The following is a 21,204-nucleotide window of genomic DNA, read 5'->3' as shown; positions in this document are numbered from 1 at the left end:
TTGAGCTTTCAAAATATGATACTCTTTAAAAAAAAATTTCATGTCTGTGATAAAAACAAATAATTTGACTCCTTGCAGTTTTCTCGTCATCGTGAAAATGCACGAGAGTTGTCTTTTCTTTCCTCGTGTTCGCCATGAAAGTCCTAGGCGAGGTATACAGCGATTCTTTTCCATAATTAAACACTATTTCAAAAATTCAAATGATAAACTGTATTAACATCATAAACTCTAGTTCGTTTTCATTCATTTTTCTCTTATTTTTAGTAAAATTTTGTTCATACAATCGGCTTAAAGTTGCATTTTGAAAAAAGGGGGAGGTACATATGTATTCAGGTAAAAGTATTTATATCCACTTTGAGAGAACTATAGTTTTCAAACATATCATAATGCAAAAGGGATGTGTTATATTATATTAAGCATATTCTTTTCAACAAAAGTGTTTAAATAAGAATGTCATTGTCAAAAATATGACAGATAATTTAAAAAAAAACAGTCAACAGACTTTTCTCACATCCACAGAAAATAGTTTTTTCTTACTAAAAATTATGTTTCATGTCAATTTAAGACAGGAATACAAAGTTGTTCTGCACAAATGAAAAAATAATTAAATATTAAATGGACAATAAAAAACCATGAATAACATCAGACATCCTAAAGTCCAAAAAAGACCACTGAAAATTTTTGAATGACTCAATGAGCACATATTTCCAAGAAATAACCAGAAAGTTTTCCAGAAGTTTTGGCCTTGGGTCGTTCCGCTACCTTCACTTACCTTTTCAGTCCACAAGCCAGATGCTCAATTTTTTTTAAATTTTAATTGGATTCTGTTGGCTTGTAGAGAATAATTTTACAAACTTGTGGTTAAGCATGCAGAGTGGAACATTCGGTCAAACACCCATTTGGCCATGGTTGTTCGATCAATTATTTTCATTAATTTTATATTAATTTTTTTGAATAAAAAAATATAAGAAAAGTATGAAGCAGAGTACAGAATATGTCCCAGTCAGCATTTCAGGGTCTTTTATATTGGACAATGCAGTATGGGAATTTATCATGGGGGAAAACACCACCGCTAAACAGCCTGTCTGAAACCAGAACTGTATTGTGACCCTCAGGAATCTTCTAAACTTTTCAAGCTTTAGCATTTCATTGCTTATTATTCATTAGACAGTAACTATATACTACTGCTTTTACAATAAACAGGTTGGGCTCAAGTCAGGTAAAGTGACATATTCCTTATTTTCTGGTGTTAAAAGATCCCAGTATACAGGGACTTCTTTTTAAATGGCCGGAAATTTTTTTTTGGTTTGTATAATGGTATGTCCTCGATGTCTTAAGACACATTAGGTTTCTGGACAATAACTCAAGTTTTAGGGCATTTTTATTTCTTATTGGTCCAAACAAAGTTTTACTAGTCTGGGCATCGGACTAGTGACTAATTTATAACCATGCAGACTGGAGGTATATATTTTTTGGTATTTATTAGAGCAAATTTTATCTAATTTTATAGAATGAATATTTATGACAATTATAATGTTCAAATGTTTGTTAATGTTAAGATGTTAGCATACTAATTAGCATAGTATTTTCTGAAAATAGCACCATGTATTTTTTGTATCAAGTATAATTCAATTCGAATGCAATATTTTTTAAGAATTTCAAACCAACTGCTTACAAAAATTTAAGATGTCTTATATGAGTTAGCATTAAGACCATGATTGAACAAATTTAGACTGCTATTTACATCACAAGCATCTAATTGAAATGAACTCCAACATGCACAAACACATGATAACAAAATACTTAAATGATATGAACAAAGTGAAACTTCCTATTCAATATTTTCAAATGTGCATACATTTTAACAATTTTATTTTTTTTTCCTTTCGAACAGTTAAAGGAGTACAAGGTCATTGGCAGATCTCTGCCATCTGACAAAAATAGAGCTCCACCACTCTATCAGATGAAAATATTTGCACAAGACAAATGTACAGCAAAATCTAGATTTTGGTACTTTGTTTCTCAGTTGAGAAAAATGAAGAAGATGAGTGGTGAAATCTTGTCTGTTCAACAGGTAAGAAAAACTTGTTTTATAGTTTCTCCTTTGCAAGTTTACCACCTATTGGAGCCAATCATCAAACCTCTGCTTGTAACATGCAATTTCCCTTAGCTTACAAACTGAAGTGTTTGATAAAGTTAGAAGAAATATGCAACATTAATACAACCAGTCGCCTTCCCTGTAGAATATCTCAGTGTGAAGTGAATTATGGATGTAACACACCATCATTGGAGAACTGAACGTAACCATGTAATATCTTGAAACCTTCAACTATGAAGTTTTCAGATCTTGGAGCAAGAATTTGACTGTCTCAACAGTCATTTTGGGTGGCATTTGTTAATTTGCACATATTAAATAATTGTCTTCATTGTTGAATATCAAACAAGAAATTAGTGGTTCATTTATCTGAAAATGTGCCATCAAGATTCTGATATACAAGGGAACTTTAATTGAAGCATAACTTGATAAGTTCAATATACTATAGTGGAAAAAAAACAAGAAAAAAATCTATATTGAACCTTAGAACTTGACAAAATGAATAATGTTAAATGTTTTCAAATGTTTAGAGAAGTCATGTTATTTGCTTTTCATAGAACATCCATCATGGTACATGCCTATCTAAATGATCGTTTGATGAATCAAGGCTAGGATACCTTAATATCTGACATCGCAAAAGATTATACTAAATATTGACTTTAATATCTTGATATTTTATAATCTGAAAAATACAAATTGTATATTTTGCATTGTAATCCGTCACTATTATTACTGTTTGATAATCAACTTTGCTAAGGAAAAAATAATAATTTATGATATCAAAAGTGATAGTAAATTTTATATTCTGTTTTGTAGGTTTATGAAAAGAAGCCAGTTAAAGTAAAGAACATTGGTATCTGGTTGAGATATGTGTCCCGAAGTGGTATCCATAACATGTACAGAGAGTATAGAGATCTGACAGCAGCTGGTGCAGTAACACAATGTTGTAAGTCCATAATTTCCAAGTCCAAACATCAGATGCAATAAACACAGTGGATAAAGTTGAAAATTGCTCATGTAGGAATTTTTTAATGCCAAAAGGTAGTCTTTGGGGCGAGTTCATAAATCAGAATTAGAAGTATAAAATTATAGTACACACTGACACAGGCATAAGTTAATGCCATAAAAAAGTGCCCATAGAGAATTTAGTTAAAATTGGTCTTGTACAATTTTATAAAAGCCAAAAGAAAGCAAGATATATTTTATTTTAACCGTAAATACTGAATACTGTACACTTTTTATTAGAGGTATCTTGTGGTAAAAAGAATACAAAAAACCAATAGAATATTTTTCTTCAATATTGTGATGTACTGTAAATTCAGAAATTATAATGTGCATTTATGATTGCCATTTTGGGAAAAGTCATGCTTAATTCAGTTAAAATATTACAAAATGCGAGTTTTAATTATTGCGTTTACAACTCTGTTGTATTATTCGCAATAATAAAAACCTGGCAATAATTTCTAAATTTACAGTAAATAAAACACACTTCATTTGATTACAGATCGTGACATGGGAGCCAGACATAGAGCTAGAGCCTCAACAATACAGATCATTAAAGTTGAAGAAGTAGCTGCTTCCAAATGTAGAAGAAACAATGTCAAGCAATTTCATGTATGTGAAGTATCAATGTCCATTCTACTTCCTCTCTCCAAAAGTTTATGAAACACAAAAAAATGTCACAGAAAGAGATAATTACATATACAGTCGATCATATTTTCTGGTGAAACATCTTGATCAGATCAATCATAAATACGCTATCCTTGCACATTCCCTTGACTTACTGACATATTGTTAGATAAAGCCAGAAGTAATGTGCTACATTAATAAAACCAGTCACCTTCCCTGAATATCTAGCATCAGTGTGAAGTGAATAATGGATGTCACAATTCCCCCCAAAAAATATGAATTTTGTTGTTTAACCACTGGTATAACTTTCTGTTTGCTGTTTTTAATATATAGATAATGTGTTTGTTCACTGTTCAAAATAGGCTTGGAATCTCTTTCTTTTATTGTAATAAACTTAATCAACCCTATAGACCATAGGTTTTAATAAGAGGTTAGGAGTGTCCGTCTTACAAACCTTTTTAAGGTATAGATATTAAGTATATTTGTTCCACACAGGTCTGTACAAGTTTTGATTGTCACGCTGTCTGTTCATTTATTTTGATACTTCATCAATCTCTAATAGGACATTCCATTTTAGTATTAATGTTGTATTGTTTATATTATTATTAAAGATCAGTTTTGAGCAAGTTTAAAGAAGGGCTCCTAAGTTTTAAATCTGACTAGTTAATTGTGTCAAGTGTGCTAGGAATGATGTAAAATTGCATCATTACATTAACAATGATTAAACCATTTTGATTTTGATTTCTTAAACAGATGAGTATGAATGATACAAAACCAGTCGCCTTCCCTGTCTACCTAATGACAGACCCAGCCAAACATAAAATGTTTTAACAGGTCATGAGGTCCAGTAGTAAATATTTTTTACAGGACCTTCATTTCTGTTACAGGACCTACTTATTATCACCGGTGAGCAGCACAAAGCGCTGCGAACATGTTAGAAGGGTCTGGGGGCATGCCCCCCAGAAAAATTTTGAAAAATAAGATGCAAAATCCTGCATTCTGAGTGCCTTTGACTATGATAAATGAAGTAACCAAAACTACTATCCTGTACTACACTTTTGCATGTTTATGAAAGACTAATGTTTGCTAAATTAAAACAAAATGGAGTACTAATACCATACATGAACATACTTCTGTCTATTCCATTTGATTCAAAAATTTGAATCAGGTATTGGTACAAGTCCTTTGAGCATGTGCTAGGTGGTGAGCCAATGTGAAGAAATCTCTCAGTCACTTTGCCTCTGTGAGAACACTGTATATACCGACTCTTGCTCATCACCGCTGATGTCAGTGGAACCATCCATGATAAAGGAAAAAAAGTTGGACTGTTTCAATATTGGTTTTTTTTTTTGGCGTGCTGTACTTGGATCATCGGCCTTCCGTTTTTGACCAGGCACGTGCGGCCCCATCATAAAAACGGAGGAAACTCATGTTATTGTTTACAACATGTGTTTTCGGCGCATGCGTAATGAACCGGGGAAAAAAGAAATGCCGGAAACTGACGCTACGGACATGACAATCGAGATACAAAATTTTCAAAATATTCAAATTGAAAGGGTTTAGGCAGTAGGGGTCAAGCCAGTGAGCCTTAAAATTGTCTTATAATATGTTTTTAAAAAGAAGGAAGTCATATTAGAAATGCCGATTTTCAGGGAATGCATAAAATAGTTGACAAGAAAATCTCGCCGCGTGTCAAAGGAAGCGTGATTTTATTGGCTGCTTTTTATATTATTGTGTTCTGATTGGGTTACTATTTGTGTTGTCCATATATATCTATATATATGACTAGGGTATTTCCGCGATCCTAATTAATATAAAGACAAATGCTTTTCATTGATCTCGGGAGGAAAACCATATTTTGTGTTTGATAAAGCAACACATTTTTCCCAATTTTAATATTGCATGCTGCAAAAAATGTACAGGACAGGAGGTCCTGTAGTTCACAGGATGGTGGCGGACCTTTAAGTTTTTTACAGGTCATGACCTGCGGTCCGACGATGTTTGGGTTGGTCTGAGCCTAATGTCAGTGTGAAGTGAATTATGGATGTTACAGATCAGTAATTTAATGTACAGTACACTGTAAAGGCTCCTGACTTATCAGTGGAAATACAGAAATTTGTTAAATTATCAGAAATTATTTTCAGTCCTACAATTTGCTGCTACTTTATATGATAGTTATCTATGACAAGACAATGATATCAATTCCAATTATTGAAATTACGCTGTACGTTTTGTTTGAAAAAGATTGTTCTTACTATACAAATCATCCAGTTTGCATTTAGAGAGGTTGATATTTTCACTGTACGGTACTTGCACGTTCCCTTGACTTGCTGACTCATTGTTAGATAAAGCCAGAAGTAATGTGCTACATTAATAAAACCAGTCGCCTTCCCTGTCTATCTTATGTCAGTGTGAAGTGAATTATGGATGTTACAGAACAGAAGTTGAATGTATAAAGTACTTTGTACTATACAATAATTGGTTGGAGGCCCCTGCCTTTAACAGTGGAAAGAAACTCCCTAAAAAAGTTCCTTTGCGCAACAGAAGTATTTTAAGTTCCATAACTTGCTGCTTGAAGTCAGATAATGCTTAATATGATTGTTTTCTATGACAAGAGGGTATGTTCAAAAATAGTTATGGATTGTCTTCCTTTTTGTTCATCAACAGTACAAGTTTTGATATTCAAATTTTGGTATAATTGATTTTAAATTTTCAAATCTGCATAGATAAATTGTTTCCAAGTCTTAGAATTTTAGTCTGTTGTTTTTGTTTGCTCATGTAACAAAAACACTAAATGGCAGGACAGTCAAGTCAATTATAACATGAATTTTGATTTCATGAATATATATATGTATTAAAAACCAAAATATTATTTTAAGTCTAATCAAAATTGAAAAATAATTTCCTCCCTTTTCACCCTTGTTGAAAAGAATTCACAAGTCCTATCCAATATGTTTTGTTTTTGTAAAGAATTTGTCAATTGTCCTAGTTTTAGTTTATTGTTTGATTTTGGCAGTGGCCTTGAACCTTATCAGCGCAAAGAAAATATTTCCATATATTTGCACGTTCCCTTGACTTGCTGACACATTGTTAGATAAAGCCAGAAGTAATGTGCTACATTAATAAAACCAGTCGCCTTCCCTGTCTATCTTATGTCAGTGTGAAGTGAATTATGGATGTTACAGATCAGAAGTGAAATGTATAACTTATAATGGACAGTAAGATACAGACCATCAAACAACAATTGAGAAAATTTTTTTTTTAAATTGCTTTCCTCAGATTTATTTTCTGTTGTATAACTGGCAGATTGGTGTTTTAAAAAGAAATATACTATTCTCTGATACAAGATACGGGTTCAAAATAGTTTAGAATCTCCTCGATTATTGTTAAACTTAATGGACGTAAGAATGAGTGGTTAACAGTCTTTCTTTTTTTGTCTCTCTATGTTTTGTACAGTAAACAACAGTGCAGGGCACATTTTGGACAAGGTAAATGTCCTGCAATGAGTTTGAGATCTTAAATAGTTCTTATAGTCTACTAGATGTCGTTTCCATTTCACAAAGTCAGTTATCAAAATATTGTTCTTTGTCATGTAAAAAATAACAAAAAACTTCCCATTTCCCATCTTCACCGAAAAATTTGTTCTACTCCATACATTTTGTTCTTTGAATTGATCATGAAGAGCTTATATTCAATGATTGTTTCAGATTCAATTGCAATTTTAATTAGTTGACATGTTAAGTGGAATTGAACCACACAAGAGGATTTCAATATATTTGCACGTTCCCTTGACTTGCTGACACATTGTTAGATAAAGCCAGAAGTAATGTGCTACATTAATAAAACCAGTCGCCTTCCCTGTCTAACTAATGTCAGTGTGAAGTGAATTAAGGATGTTACAGATCAGTAATTTAATGTACAATACACTGTAAAGGCTCCTGACTTATCAGTGGAAATACAGAAATTTGTTTAATTATCGGAAATTATTTCAGTCCTACAGCTGCTACTTTATATGATAGTTATCTATGACAAGACAATGATATCAATTCCAATTATTGAAATTGCGCTGTACATTTTGTTTGATAAAGATTGTTCTTACTATTCAAATCATCCAGTTTGCACTTAGAGAGGTTGATATTTTCACTGTACAGTACTTGCACGTTCCCTTGACTTGCTGACACATTGTTAGATAAAGCCAGAAGTAATGTGCTACATTAATAAAACCAGTCGCCTTCCCTGAGTATCTTATGTCAGTGTGAAGTGAATTATGGATGTTACAGGCTCTAGATACAGAAAAATATATGGGTTAAACACTGAATATGTACTATATACATTTGTAACAACATAACTGCAACTTTACCCAAGGTCATTAGCAAGGATCTGAAATTTTTCACACAGTTTTGATTGATCAGTCAGTCTAAAATAACAGTTCTGCTGTGAAACTTGATAGCTTGTTGAATAATGCATATTAATAGCTGGTTGTATTTTTTTTTTCAGAACTCAAAGATTAGATTCCCACTGACACACAGAATTCACAGAAGACTGAATCGTCCAAGATTCACGACAAGCAGACCTCATACAACTTTCTGAGGTGGACAATGCACTATTGTACACAAATAAAAAAAAACTTTAAAAAAAAAATCATTTGTTATTGATGTGTAGAGTATTTACAGTGAAGGATGTATGGAGAGAGATTGCATTGTCACATACATGGTACATAAGGAATGCACATCATTAATAAAACTACTGAAATAGGATGTCAAACACCAATTAATTGCCATTATGATGGAAGCGGGCATATTGATTTATCCTTGTCTGTTGAAGTAATTGTACAAAAAATGAAGATGTGTGTGTCAACTTACAAATCTGCATGTATTGTATTGATTCAATATCAATTATATATTTTCAATTTATTCATTAAAGCTTGATTTTGGACAAATCTTTTAGCATTGTTCCCATCAAAATTTGTTGTGTTTAAACAGATGTTAAACTTAGATTTCAAATTAGGAAGGCTTTAATTCATAAATTGCTATTTTCAAGTTTTTAATTATCTAACATGGTTTAAAACGCAAATTTCAATAGGAACTTCTGAAAATTTTGTCAAGAAATTTTAATATGGAACAGTTTGACAATTTATTATTGATACTTCACATGCAGTTTTGAAAGTTGATTCATGCATTTTCACCTATACAGGAGATAATTTTTCTACAGATGAATAATTCGTTTAACCCTTAGTGTATAAACTGAACTAAGAACAATATCTATTGTATTCTTTCAATGGGAGAGAACATTGTCCAACAATATGTCACGTCAGTAAAGCTAGTCAACTGGGGAAATGTTTTGTTTCCATTGCAATAAAAGAGAGAGGAATGAAACCAAAGGGATATGTTAGGTTCAAAACAAACCATGACAAAAAAAAAGAAATAATTAACAACAGAACACAAAACACTAAATAGATTACCAAAACTTAGCAACACAAACATCGTTAGAGGCTCATGAAAGGATAAGCTGATCTTTTTCACATGCTACATCTGTTGTCAGTGACCCAAATGTTGCTAGGCACATGTCCTATCTCTATGACAAATATGTTTGTCCCTGCAGAATAAAAAAAAGACCAATGTGAGTTTATGCCATCACTTTTTATCTGTCCTCCTTATTTCAACAAAAGATGAACTGGATATTCCTTCACTGTTCAATAAAAAATATTAGATTTCTGAAAATAGCTCAAAGGAACTGATTTCAAAGCATGGGCTTCAGAATGCAAAACCGTAGCTTAGCAACATTTGACTTTGCTATCCTTGACCAGGTACATAAATGAGATATACTGTTCCCAGACTGATAACTTTTATTCATATGCACTGGGTTAAAGACACTGCTGATGGAGTTTCTCCCTGAGGATATCCCAATCCAGTGGTTGATGTGAAAAAAGCCTGCACTGTGTTCCCGCAAATCGGTTTTTCATGCTTGAAGATATTGATTTGAAAGTTGATGTATTGTTTTATCATAAGTTACAGATCGAGTTCGAATTTTGTTCTGGTCTGATAGTTTTGTGCAGAGTTGTGGTGCTTTGACTTGGGGAAATTCACTAAAATAATCCATTTCCACATTTTTTTGGAAGATATTGATTTGATAATTGGTATAAAGTCTTATCATGACAAGTTACAGTTTAAGTTTTAAATTTGTTTCATATGACGATTTTGTGCAGAGTTGTGATCCTTGGTCTTGGAAAATTCACTAAAATATATCGGTTTTCTGCAATTTTTTTCGTCATGCTTGAAGATGTTGATTTGATAATCGATATTATATAATTTTTTTTATCATGACCAGTAGGCAGTAACATATCTAGTTCGAATTTTGTTTCAGTATGATTTGGGCAGAGATATGGTCCTTGGAGATTCACACAATAATCAGTTTATTGAACCTTTTTAGAACACCTGGCCCAAAGGGCCAAGTGATCTTTTCTCATCACTGCGTCCGTCGTCGTTTACTTTTACACAAATCTTCTCTGAAACTACTTGGCCACAATCATCATTGGGGTATCTAGTTTTTAAAAAAATGTGTCCGATGACCCGGCCAACCAACCAAGATGGCCGCCATGGCTTAAATAGAACATGGGGGTAAAATGTAGATTTTGGCTTATATCTTTGAAATTAAAGGGCAAATCTGACATGGGACTAAATTGTTAATCAGGTCAGGATGTATCTGCCCTGAAATTTTCAGATGATTCGGAGAACCAGTTGGGTTGCTGCCCCTAAATTGGTAATTTTAAGGAAATTTTGCTGTTTTTGGTTTTTATCTTGAATATTATTATTTATCGATAGAGATAAACTGTAAACAGCAATAATGTTCAACAAAGTAAGATCTACAAATAAGTCAACATGACCAAAATGGTCAGTTGACCCCTTAAGGAGTTAGTGCCATTTAAAGTCATTTTTTAACATTTTTTTGTAATCTTTTGGACTATTTTCAATCTTGGTCTATTTCTGAAATTTATTCTTACATACTTTTGATTTTTTAACCTATACGCTAACATTGCCTAGGTAAATTTTAAAATTGTTTGTATGCACATTGAACGACAAATTTATGTGACGTATAAAATTTTCTGATGTCAGACACACATATCAATGAATGTGTTTGGAGATAGGTGTTTTTACACGACCGCAAAAATTTGAATTTTTTGGTCGTATATTGCTATCACGTTGGCGTCGTCGTCGTCGTCCGAATACTTTTAGTTTTCGCACTCTAACTTTAGTAAAAGTGAATAGAAATCAATGAAATTTTAACACAAGGTTTATGACCACAAAAGGAAGGTTGGGATTGATTTTGGGAGTTTTGGTCCCAACATTTTAGGAATTAGGGGCCAAAAAAGGCCCAAATAAGCATTTTCTTGGTTTTCGCACTATAACTTTAGTTTAAGTGAATAGAAATCTATGAAATTTTGACACAAGGTTTATGACCACAAAAGGAAGGTTGGGATTGATTTTTGGGAGTTTTGGTTCCAACAGTTTAGGAAGTAAGGGCCAAATAAGCATTGGTTTTCGCACAATAACTTTAGTATAAGTAAATAGAAATCAATGAACTTTTAACACAAGGTTTATGACCACAAAAGGAAGGTTGGGATTGATTTTTGGAGTTGATGTCACAACAGTTTATGAAGTAGGGGCCAAAAAGGGGCCCAAATAAGCATTATTTTTGGTTTTTGCACCATAACTTTAGTATAAGTAAATAGAAATCTATGAAATTTAAACACAAGGTTTATGACCATAAAAGGAAGGTTGGGTTTGATTTTGGGAGTTTTGGTTCCAACAGTTTAGGAATTAAGGGCCAAAAAAGGGCCCAAATAAGCATTATTCTTGGTTTTCGCACAATAACTTTAGTATAAGTAAATAGAAATCAATGAAATTTTAACACAAGGTTTATGACCACAAAAGGAAGGTTGGGATTGATTTTTGGAGTTGAGGTCACAACAGTTTATGAATTAGGGGCCAAAAAGGGGCCCAAATAAGCATTATTTTTGGTTTTTGCACCATAACTTTAGTATAAGTAAATAGAAATCTATGAAATTTAAACACAAGGTTTATGACCATAAAAGGAAGGTTGGGTTTGATTTTGGGAGTTTTGGTCCTAACAGTTTAGGAATAAGGGGCCCAAAGGGTCCAAAATTGAACTTTGTGTGATTTCATCAAAAATTGAATAATTGGGTTCTTTGATATGCCGAATCTAACTATGTATGTAGATTCTTAATTTTTGGTCCCGTTTTCAAATTGGTCTACATTAAGGTCCAAAGGGTCCAAAATTAAACTTAGTTTGATTTTAACAAAAATTGAATCCTTGGGGCTCTTTGATATGCTGAATTTAAAAATGTACTTAGATTTTTAATTATTGGCCTAGTTTTCAAGTTGGTCCAAATGGGGGGTCCAAAATTAAACTTTGTTTGATTTCATCAAAAATTGAATAAATGGGTTCTTTGATATGCCAAATCTAACTGTGTATGTAGATTCTTAATTTTTGGTCCAGTTTTCAAATTGGTCTACATTAAGGTCCAAAGGGTCCAAAATTAAACTAAGTTTGATTTTAACAAAAATTAAATTCTTGGGCTTATTTGATATGCTTTATCTAAATATGTACTTTGATTTTTGATTATGGGCCCAGTTTTCAAGTTGGTCCAAATCAGGATTCCATATCAAGTATTGTGCAATAGCAAGAAATTTTCAATTGCACAGTATTGCACAATAGCAAGAAATATCTAATTGCACAATATTGTGCAATAGCAATTAATTTTCAATTGGAGTTATCTTTCTTTGTATAGAATAGTAGTTGATAATATATGTTGGAAATTTGCCAGACATGACTATGATGTCATTTTCCTTTTTTTATTTGCCAATAACTTTATGTAAATAACTTCATTGGAAATTTGCCAATATAAAATGTTGCTGATGAAGTTTTTTTTATTGTTTTATACAATAAACAATGTATATTCACTTTTACTACCAACCAATCTTTACCATTCAGTGATAACAAGCACTTTATTTTACATTTTAATATTTTATGATGTATTTAAAAGAGTAGTGATTGTTGCAAACTCCATTAGAAATTTGAATTGATATCAGTTTTGGAAAAAGGGAAACGGGGATGTGAAAAAAAAGGGGGGGTTAAATTTTTCTCATTTCAGATTTCATAGATAAAAAGAAAATTTCTTCAAACATTTTTTTGAGAGGATTAATATTCAACAGCATAGTGAATTGCTCAAAGGCAAAAAAAAAACTTTTAAGTTCATTAGACCACATTCATTCTGTGTCAGAAACCTATGCTGTGTCAACTATTTAATTTTAGATTTAAAAAGTTTGAAGAAGAAATCTTTAATTGATTTGTAAAATCTTGACATTTGTTTTGTGTAAAAAAAAAACCATGTAATGTCAAAAATTTGATCACAATCCAAATTCAGAGCTGTATCACGCTTGAATGTTTTGTCCATACTTGCCCCAACTGTTCAGGGTTCGACCTCTGCGGTCGTATAAAGCTGCGCCCTGCGGAGCACCTGGTTGTGTTCTGTTAAATTGTTCCTTTTAAAATTGTTATACGATGATGACTGATGTACCCATATTTTGACTGTTTTAATTATTGTGTCTGTTTAGTTAACGCATCAATGTAAATATAACGGAATTTGATGAGACTGTCATCAAAGTGAGAGGGTTGGCGCTATAAAACCAGGTTTAATCCACCATTTAATTTTTCTACATTTGAAAATGCCTGTACCAAGTCAGGAATATGGCAGTTGTTATCCCTTCGTTTGATGTGTTTGAGCTCTTGATTTTGCCACTTGATTAGGATGTATATCTAGAAATTGACTATGAGGGTCGGTTGAAAACAAAATTTTACGACAAAAGAGATGATTTCAGCTTCCCAATAGTGAAGCGTTGGGATGCTGAAATCACCACTTCGTTAATTTTACGGACGCCATCACGAGATGCTTGACCGTTATGGAATATCTGTTATAAAGATGATATCGGATATGTTCCTTATGTCGTAACTTCAATCCGGTTCCCTTTTCACGAATGTAACCTACCGAATTAAGACTTTGTACCTTTATTTTTGACATTTTTACCGATTGTGTCTGTTTGTCATTATTAATATTATTAAATTTGATGCGACTGCCGTAAAAGTGAGAGTTTTAGCGCTATAAAACCAGGTTCAATCCACCATTTTCTACATTTGAAAATGCCTGTACCAAGTCAGGAATATATGACAGTTCTTGTCCATTCGTTTTTGATGCGTTTTGTTATTTATTTGATTTTGCCATGTGATTATATGGACTTTCCGAATTGATTTTCCTCTGAGTTCAGTATTTTTGTGATTTTACTTTTTACAAAAATCTTCCCCTGAAGCTACTAAGACAAATTTAATCAAACTTGTCCACAATCATCATAAGGGTATCTAGTTTAAAAATGTGTCCGATGACCCCGCCACTGAATCAAGATGGCCGAAATGGCTAAACATAGTGCATGTGGTAAAATGCAGTTTTTGGGTCATATCTCTGAACACAAAGCATTTAGAGAAAACCGGCTGTAGAAAAAATTGTTCAGAAGGGCAAGATCTATCTGCCCTGAAATTTTCAGATCAATCGGGCATTTTGTTAGAAAGCTACCCCTGAATTAGTAATTTTAAGAAAATTTTGCAGCTTTTGGTTATTATCTTGAATATAATTATAGATAGAGATAAACTGTAAATAGCAATAATGTACAGCAAAGTACGAGCTACAAATTGGTAAACTTGACCAAAGTGGTCAATTGACCCCTGAAGGAGTTATTTTTATACGACCGCAAAAATTTTAATTTTTTGGTCGTATATTGCTATCACGTTGGCGTCGTCGTCGTCCGAATACTTTTAGTTTTCGCACTCTAACTTTAGTAAAAGTGAATAGAAATCAATGAAATTTTAACACAAGGTTCATGACCACAAAAGGAAGGTTGGGATTGATTTTGGGAGTTTTGGTCCCAACATTTTAGGAATTAGGGGCCAAAAAAGGCCCAAATAAGCATTTTCTTGGTTTTCGCACTATAACTTTAGTTTAAGTGAATAGAAATCTATGAAATTTTGACACAAGGTTTACGACCACAAAAGAAAGGTTGGGATTGATTTTGGGAGTTTTGGTTCCAACAGTTTAGGAATTAAGGGCCAAAAAAGGGCCCAAATAAGCATTATTCTTGGTTTTCGCACAATAACTTTAGTATAAGTAAATAGAAATCAATGAAATTTTAACACAAGGTTTATGACCACAAAAGGAAGGTTGGGATTGATTTTTGGAGTTGAGGTCACAACAGTTTATGAATTAGGGGCCAAAAAGGGGCCCAAATAAGCATTATTTTTGGTTTTTGCACCATAACTTTAGTATAAGTAAATAGAAATCTATGAAATTTAAACACAAGGTTTATGACCATAAAAGGAAGGTTGGGTTTGATTTTGGGAGTTTTGGTCCTAACAGTTTAGGAATAAGGGGCCCAAAGGGTCCAAAATTGAACTTTGTGTGATTTCATCAAAAATTGAATAATTGGGTTCTTTGATATGCCGAATCTAACTATGTATGTAGATTCTTAATTTTTGGTCCCGTTTTCAAATTGGTCTACATTAAGGTCCAAAGGGTCCAAATAGTTTGATTTTAACAAAAATTGAATAAATGGGTTCTTTGATATGCCAAATCTAACTGTGTATGTAGATTCTTAATTTTTGGTCCAGTTTTCAAATTGGTCTACATTAAGGTCCAAAGGGTCCAAAATTAAACTAAGTTTGATTTTAACAAAAATTAAATTCTTGGGCTTATTTGATATGCTTTATCTAAATATGTACTTTGATTTTTGATTATGGGCCCAGTTTTCAAGTTGGTCCAAATCAGGATTCCATATCAAGTATTGTGCAATAGCAAGAAATTTTCAATTGCACAGTATTGCACAATAGCAAGAAATATCTAATTGCACAATATTGTGCAATAGCAATTAATTTTCAATTGGAGTTATCTTTCTTTGTATAGAATAGTAGTTGATAATATATGTTGGAAATTTGCCAGACATGACTATGATGTCATTTTCCTTTTTTTATTTGCCAATAACTTTATGTAAATAACTTCATTGGAAATTTGCCAATATATAAATAACACATAGCTGAGAGGGTGATAGAGCAGATTGGTACCCCGAGAAAACATTGTCAACCGCGGCGAAGCCAAGGTTGACAATGCTTTTTCAAGGGGTACCAATCTGCTCTATCACCCTCTCAGCTATGTGTTATTTAATTTATTATACTAAACGTCCTACCATTTTTGTCTTTTACAGATAAATTTTATTTCAAAAGGATTTTCTATGACGTCACGTACATAACAACGTTACGAGTATTAGAAATGTAAACAACAAGATGTTGGGTTTTTTTATTTTGACAGTTAAATAATAAAATTTGATCCAAAACGTCAAACTTAAGCATTGTATTCAACTACTTGATGTAAATTCAATCCATTGTCCTTTAAATTGTCGATTTTTGATTGGTTGAGACGAGAGGGTAACATTCAAAAAAATTGTCACCCTCTCAGCTATGTGATAGAGTAAAATGACACCCTCGTATTAGCCAATCAAAATATGGCATTTTAACGTGAAGTATAATAATATAAAATGTTGCTGATAAAGCTTTTTTTCCTTTTCTTATCTAAAATGTTTTTAGATAATGTATGTTGGACATTTGCCAGACATGACTATGATGTCATTTTCTATTTTTATTTGCCAATAACTTTATGTAAATAACTTCATTGGAAATTTGCCAATATAAAATGTTGCTGATGAAGTTTTTTTTTATTGTTTTATACAATAAACAATGTATATTCACTTTTACTACCAACCAATCTTTACCATTCAGTGATAACAAGCACTTTATTTTACATTTTAATATTTTATGATGTATTTAAAAGAGTAGTGATTGTTGCAAACTCCATTAGAAATTTGAATTGATATCAGTTTTGGAAAAAGGGAAACGGGGATGTGAAAAAAAGGGGGGGTTAAATTTTTCTCATTTCAGATTTCATAGATAAAAAGAAAATTTCTTCAAACATTTTTTTGAGAGGATTAATATTCAACAGCATAGTGAATTGCTCAAAGGCAAAAAAAAAACTTTTAAGTTCATTAGACCACATTCATTCTGTGTCAGAAACCTATGCTGTGTCAACTATTTAATTTTAGATTTAAAAAGTTTGAAGAAGAAATCTTTAATTGATTTGTAAAATCTTGACATTTGTTTTGTGTAAAAAAAAACCATGTAATGTCAAAAATTTGATCACAATCCAAATTCAGAGCTGTATCACGCTTGAATGTTTTGTCCATACTTGCCCCAACTGTTCAGGGTTCGACCTCTGCGGTCGTATAAAGCTGCGCCCTGCGGAGCACCTGGTTGTGTTCTGTTAAATTGTTCCTTTTAAAATTGTTATACGATGATGACTGATGTACCCATATTTTGACTGTTTTAATTATTGTGTCTGTTTAGTTAACGCATCAATGTAAATATAACGGAATTTGATGAGACTGTCATCAAAGTGAGAGGGTTGGCGCTATAAAACCAGGTTTAATCCACTATTTAATTTTTCTACATTTGAAAATGCCTGTACCAAGTCAGGAATATGGCAGTTGTTATCCCTTCGTTTGATGTGTTTGAGCTCTTGATTTTGCCACTTGATTAGGATGTATATCTAGAAATTGACTATGAGGGTCGGTTGAAAACAAAATTTTACGACAAAAGAGATGATTTCAGCTTCCCAATAGTGAAGCGTTGGGATGCTGAAATCACCACTTCGTTAATTTTACGGACGCCATCACGAGATGCTTGACCGTTATGGAATATCTGTTATAAAGATGATATCGGATATGTTCCTTATGTCGTAACTTCAATCCGGTTCCCTTTTCACGAATGTAACCTACCGAATTAAGACTTTGTACCTTTATTTTTGACATTTTTACCGATTGTGTCTGTTTGTCATTATCAATATTATTAAATTTGATGCGAATGTCGTAAAAGTGAGAGTTTTAGCGCTATAAAACCAGGTTCAATCCACCATTTTCTACATTTGAAAATGCCTGTACCAAGTCAGGAATATATGACAGTTCTTGTCCATTCGTTTTTGATGCGTTTTGTTATTTATTTGATTTTGCCATGTGATTATATGGACTTTCCGAATTGATTTTCCTCTGAGTTCAGTATTTTTGTGATTTTACTTTTTACAAAAATCTTCCCCTGAAGCTACTAAGACAAATTTAATCAAACTTGTCCACAATCATCATAAGGGTATCTAGTTTAAAAATGTGTCCGATGACCCCGCCACTGAATCAAGATGGCCGACATGGCTAAACATAGTGCATGTGGTAAAATGCAGTTTTTGGGTCATATCTCTGAACACAAAGCATTTAGAGAAAACCGGCTGTAGAAAAAATTGTTCAGAAGGGCAAGATCTATCTGCCCTGAAATTTTCAGATCAATCGGGCATTTTGTTAGAAAGCTACCCCTGAATTAGTAATTTTAAGAAAATTTTGCAGCTTTTGGTTATTATCTTGAATATAATTATAGATAGAGATAAACTGTAAATAGCAATAATGTACAGCAAAGTACGAGCTACAAATTGGTAAACTTGACCAAAGTGGTCAATTGACCCCTGAAGGAGTTATTTTTATACGACCGCAAAAATTTTAATTTTTTGGTCGTATATTGCTATCACGTTGGCGTCGTCGTCGTCCGAATACTTTTAGTTTTCGCACTCTAACTTTAGTAAAAGTAAATAGAAATCAATGAAATTTTAACACAAGGTTCATGACCACAAAAGGAAGGTTGGGATTGATTTTGGGAGTTTTGGTCCCAACATTTTAGGAATTAGGGGCCAAAAAGGGCCCAAATAAGCATTTTCTTGGTTTTCGCACTATAACTTTAGTTTAAGTGAATAGAAATCTATGAAATTTTAACACAAGGTTTACGACCACAAAAGGAAGGTTGGGATTGATTTTGGGAGTTTTGGTTCCAACAGTTTAGGAATTAAGGGCCAAAAAAGGGCCCAAATAAATATTATTCTTGGTTTTCGCACCATAACTTTAGTATAAGTAAATAGAAATCTATGAAATTTAAACACAAGGTTTATGACCATAAAAGGAAGGTTGGGTTTGATTTTGGGAGTTTTGGTCTTAACAGTTTAGGAATAAGGGGCCCAAAGGGTCCAAAATTGAACTTTGTGTGATTTCATCAAAAATTGAATAATTGGGGTTCTTTGATATGCCGAATCTAACTATGTATGTAGATTCTTAATTTTTGGTCCCGTTTTCAAATTGGTCTACATTAAGGTCCAAAGGGTCCAAAATTAAACTTAGTTTGATTTTAACAAAAATTGAATCCTTGGGGTTCTTTGATATGCTGAATTTAAAAATGTACTTAGATTTTTAATTATTGGCCTAGTTTTCAAGTTGGTCCAAATGGGGGTCCAAAATTAAATTTTGTTTGATTTCATCAAAAATTGAATAAATGGGTTCTTTGATATGCCAAATCTAACTGTGTATGTAGATTCTTAATTTTTGGTCCAGTTTTCAAATTGGTCTACATTAAGGTCCAAAGGGTCCAAAATTAAACTAAGTTTGATTTCAACAAAAATTAAATTCTTTGGCTTATTTGATATGCTTTATCTAAATATGTACTTTGATTTTTGATTATGGGCCCAGTTTTCAAGTTGGTCCAAATCAGGATTCCATATGAAGTATTGTGCAATAGCAAGAAATTTTCAATTGCACAGTATTGCACAATAGCAAGAAATATCTAATTGCACAATATTGTGCAATAGCAATTAATTTTCAATTGGAATTATCTTTCTTTGTATAGAATAGTAGTTGATAATATATGTTGGAAATTTGCCAGACATGACTATGATGTCATTTTCTATTTTTATTTGCCAATAACTTTATGTAAATAACTTCATTGGAAATTTGCCAATATAAAATGTTGCTGATGAAGCTTTTTTTCCTTATCTTATCTAAAATGTTTTTAGATAATGTATGTTGGACATTTGCCAGACATGACTATGATGTCATTTTCTATTTTTATTTGCCAATAACTTTCTGTAAATAACTTCATTGGAAATTTGCCAATATAAAATGTTGCTGATGAAGTTTTTTTTATTGTTTTATACAATAAACAATGTATATTCACTTTTACTACCAACCAATCTTTACCATTCAGTGATAACAAGCACTTTATTTTACATTTTAATATTTTATAATGTATTTAAAAGAGTAGTTATTGTTGCAAACTCCATTAGAAATTTGAATTGATATCAGTTTTGGAAAAAGGGAAACGGGGATGTGAAAAAAATGGGGGGGGGGGGTTAATTTTTCTCATTTCAGATTTCATAAATAAAAAGAAAATTTCTTCAAACATTTTTTTGAGAGGATTAATATTCAACAGCATAGTGAATTGCTCAATGGCAAAAAAAAACTTTTAAGTTCATTAGACCACATTCATTCTGTGTCAGAAACCTATGCTGTGTCAACTATTTAATTTTAGATTTAAAAAGTTTGAAGAAGAAATCTTTAATTGATTTGTAAAATCTTGACATTTGTTTTGTGTAAAAAAAAACCATGTAATGTCAAAAATTTGATCACAATCCAAATTCAGAGCTGTATCACGCTTGAATGTTTTGTCCATACTTGCACCAACTGTTCAGGGTTCGACCTCTGCGGTCGTATAAAGCTGCGCCCTGCGGAGCACCTGGTTCTTTATAGTCAATCTTTAACAATTTTCATAAATTTTGTTCATTTTTACAAAATATTTTACACTGTCACTTCTAGGACAATTTCATTATAGAAAGAGATCATTGTAAGAAGCAAGTTTGTTCAATAAAGTAAGATCTACAAACATATCATCAACACCACTACCCAATTTTGTCATGAATCCATCTGTGTCCTTTGTTTAATATGCACATGCACAGACCAAGGTGAGCTTTAACTTAAACGCCGTATCCACAACCGAATATTGAGTACATTGCCGTGAATAGAACAGCATAAACATTTGAGTTTAATGGAGCATTTTTGGAACCGGTGGAAATCCGAGTATATAACGACGCTAAGAGAGTTTCATATCGCCAAACAGGAAACAATTTACAAACTATTCAAGTTGGAGATGTAGTGCAAGTCCAAGATGATAAATTGCCGAAAAACCGATGGAACATTGCCGTTGTTGATGAATTGATCAGCGGAAACGATGGTTTTACACGAGCAGCTATAATACGAATTAACTAGTGCAGGACGTACCGTGATCACGTCCTATAGTACAACTGTACCCGCTCGTAATCCGAACAAACATTAACAATTTAGAAGACAAAAATGATGATACTTCAACAGAGAGATTGACAAGAGTTCTACCAAAACTAGAGGCATCTGTCCGAGCTCGAGAGAACATCAAGAAATGGACTAGCCAAAAGCAGA

General features: G+C 32.6%; 1 protein-coding gene across 1 annotated transcript; it reads left to right on the top strand.

Annotated features, from left to right (window-relative positions):
• The first annotated feature begins 107 nt into the window (after positions 1-107).
• On the top strand, positions 108-8,481 carry LOC143075078 (large ribosomal subunit protein eL20-like). Its single transcript, XM_076250365.1, has 5 exons — positions 108-152; positions 1,895-2,074; positions 2,912-3,041; positions 3,600-3,709; positions 8,222-8,481. The coding sequence occupies exons 1-5, from the start codon at positions 135-137 to the stop codon at positions 8,312-8,314; spliced, it is 531 nt and encodes a 176-aa protein (XP_076106480.1). The 5' UTR covers positions 108-134; the 3' UTR covers positions 8,315-8,481.
• Positions 8,482-21,204: the final 12,723 nt, after the last annotated feature.

Source organism: Mytilus galloprovincialis, chromosome 1 (genome assembly GCF_965363235.1).
Source record: "Mytilus galloprovincialis chromosome 1, xbMytGall1.hap1.1, whole genome shotgun sequence".
Classification (NCBI taxonomy): domain Eukaryota; kingdom Metazoa; phylum Mollusca; class Bivalvia; order Mytilida; family Mytilidae; genus Mytilus; species Mytilus galloprovincialis.
This window is presented reverse-complemented; position numbering and strand designations above follow the sequence as displayed.

What these genes read in the sequence shown, in the direction of transcription:
- LOC143075078 (XM_076250365.1), top strand. An exon ending in AAATCTTGTCTGTTCAACAG is followed by an intron (nt 2,075 to 2,911) that starts GTAAGAAAAACT and finishes TCTGTTTTGTAG; the next exon opens with GTTTATGAAAAGAAGCCAGT. An exon ending in ACAATGTCAAGCAATTTCAT is followed by an intron (nt 3,710 to 8,221) that starts GTATGTGAAGTA and finishes TTTTTTTTTCAG; the next exon opens with AACTCAAAGATTAGATTCCC.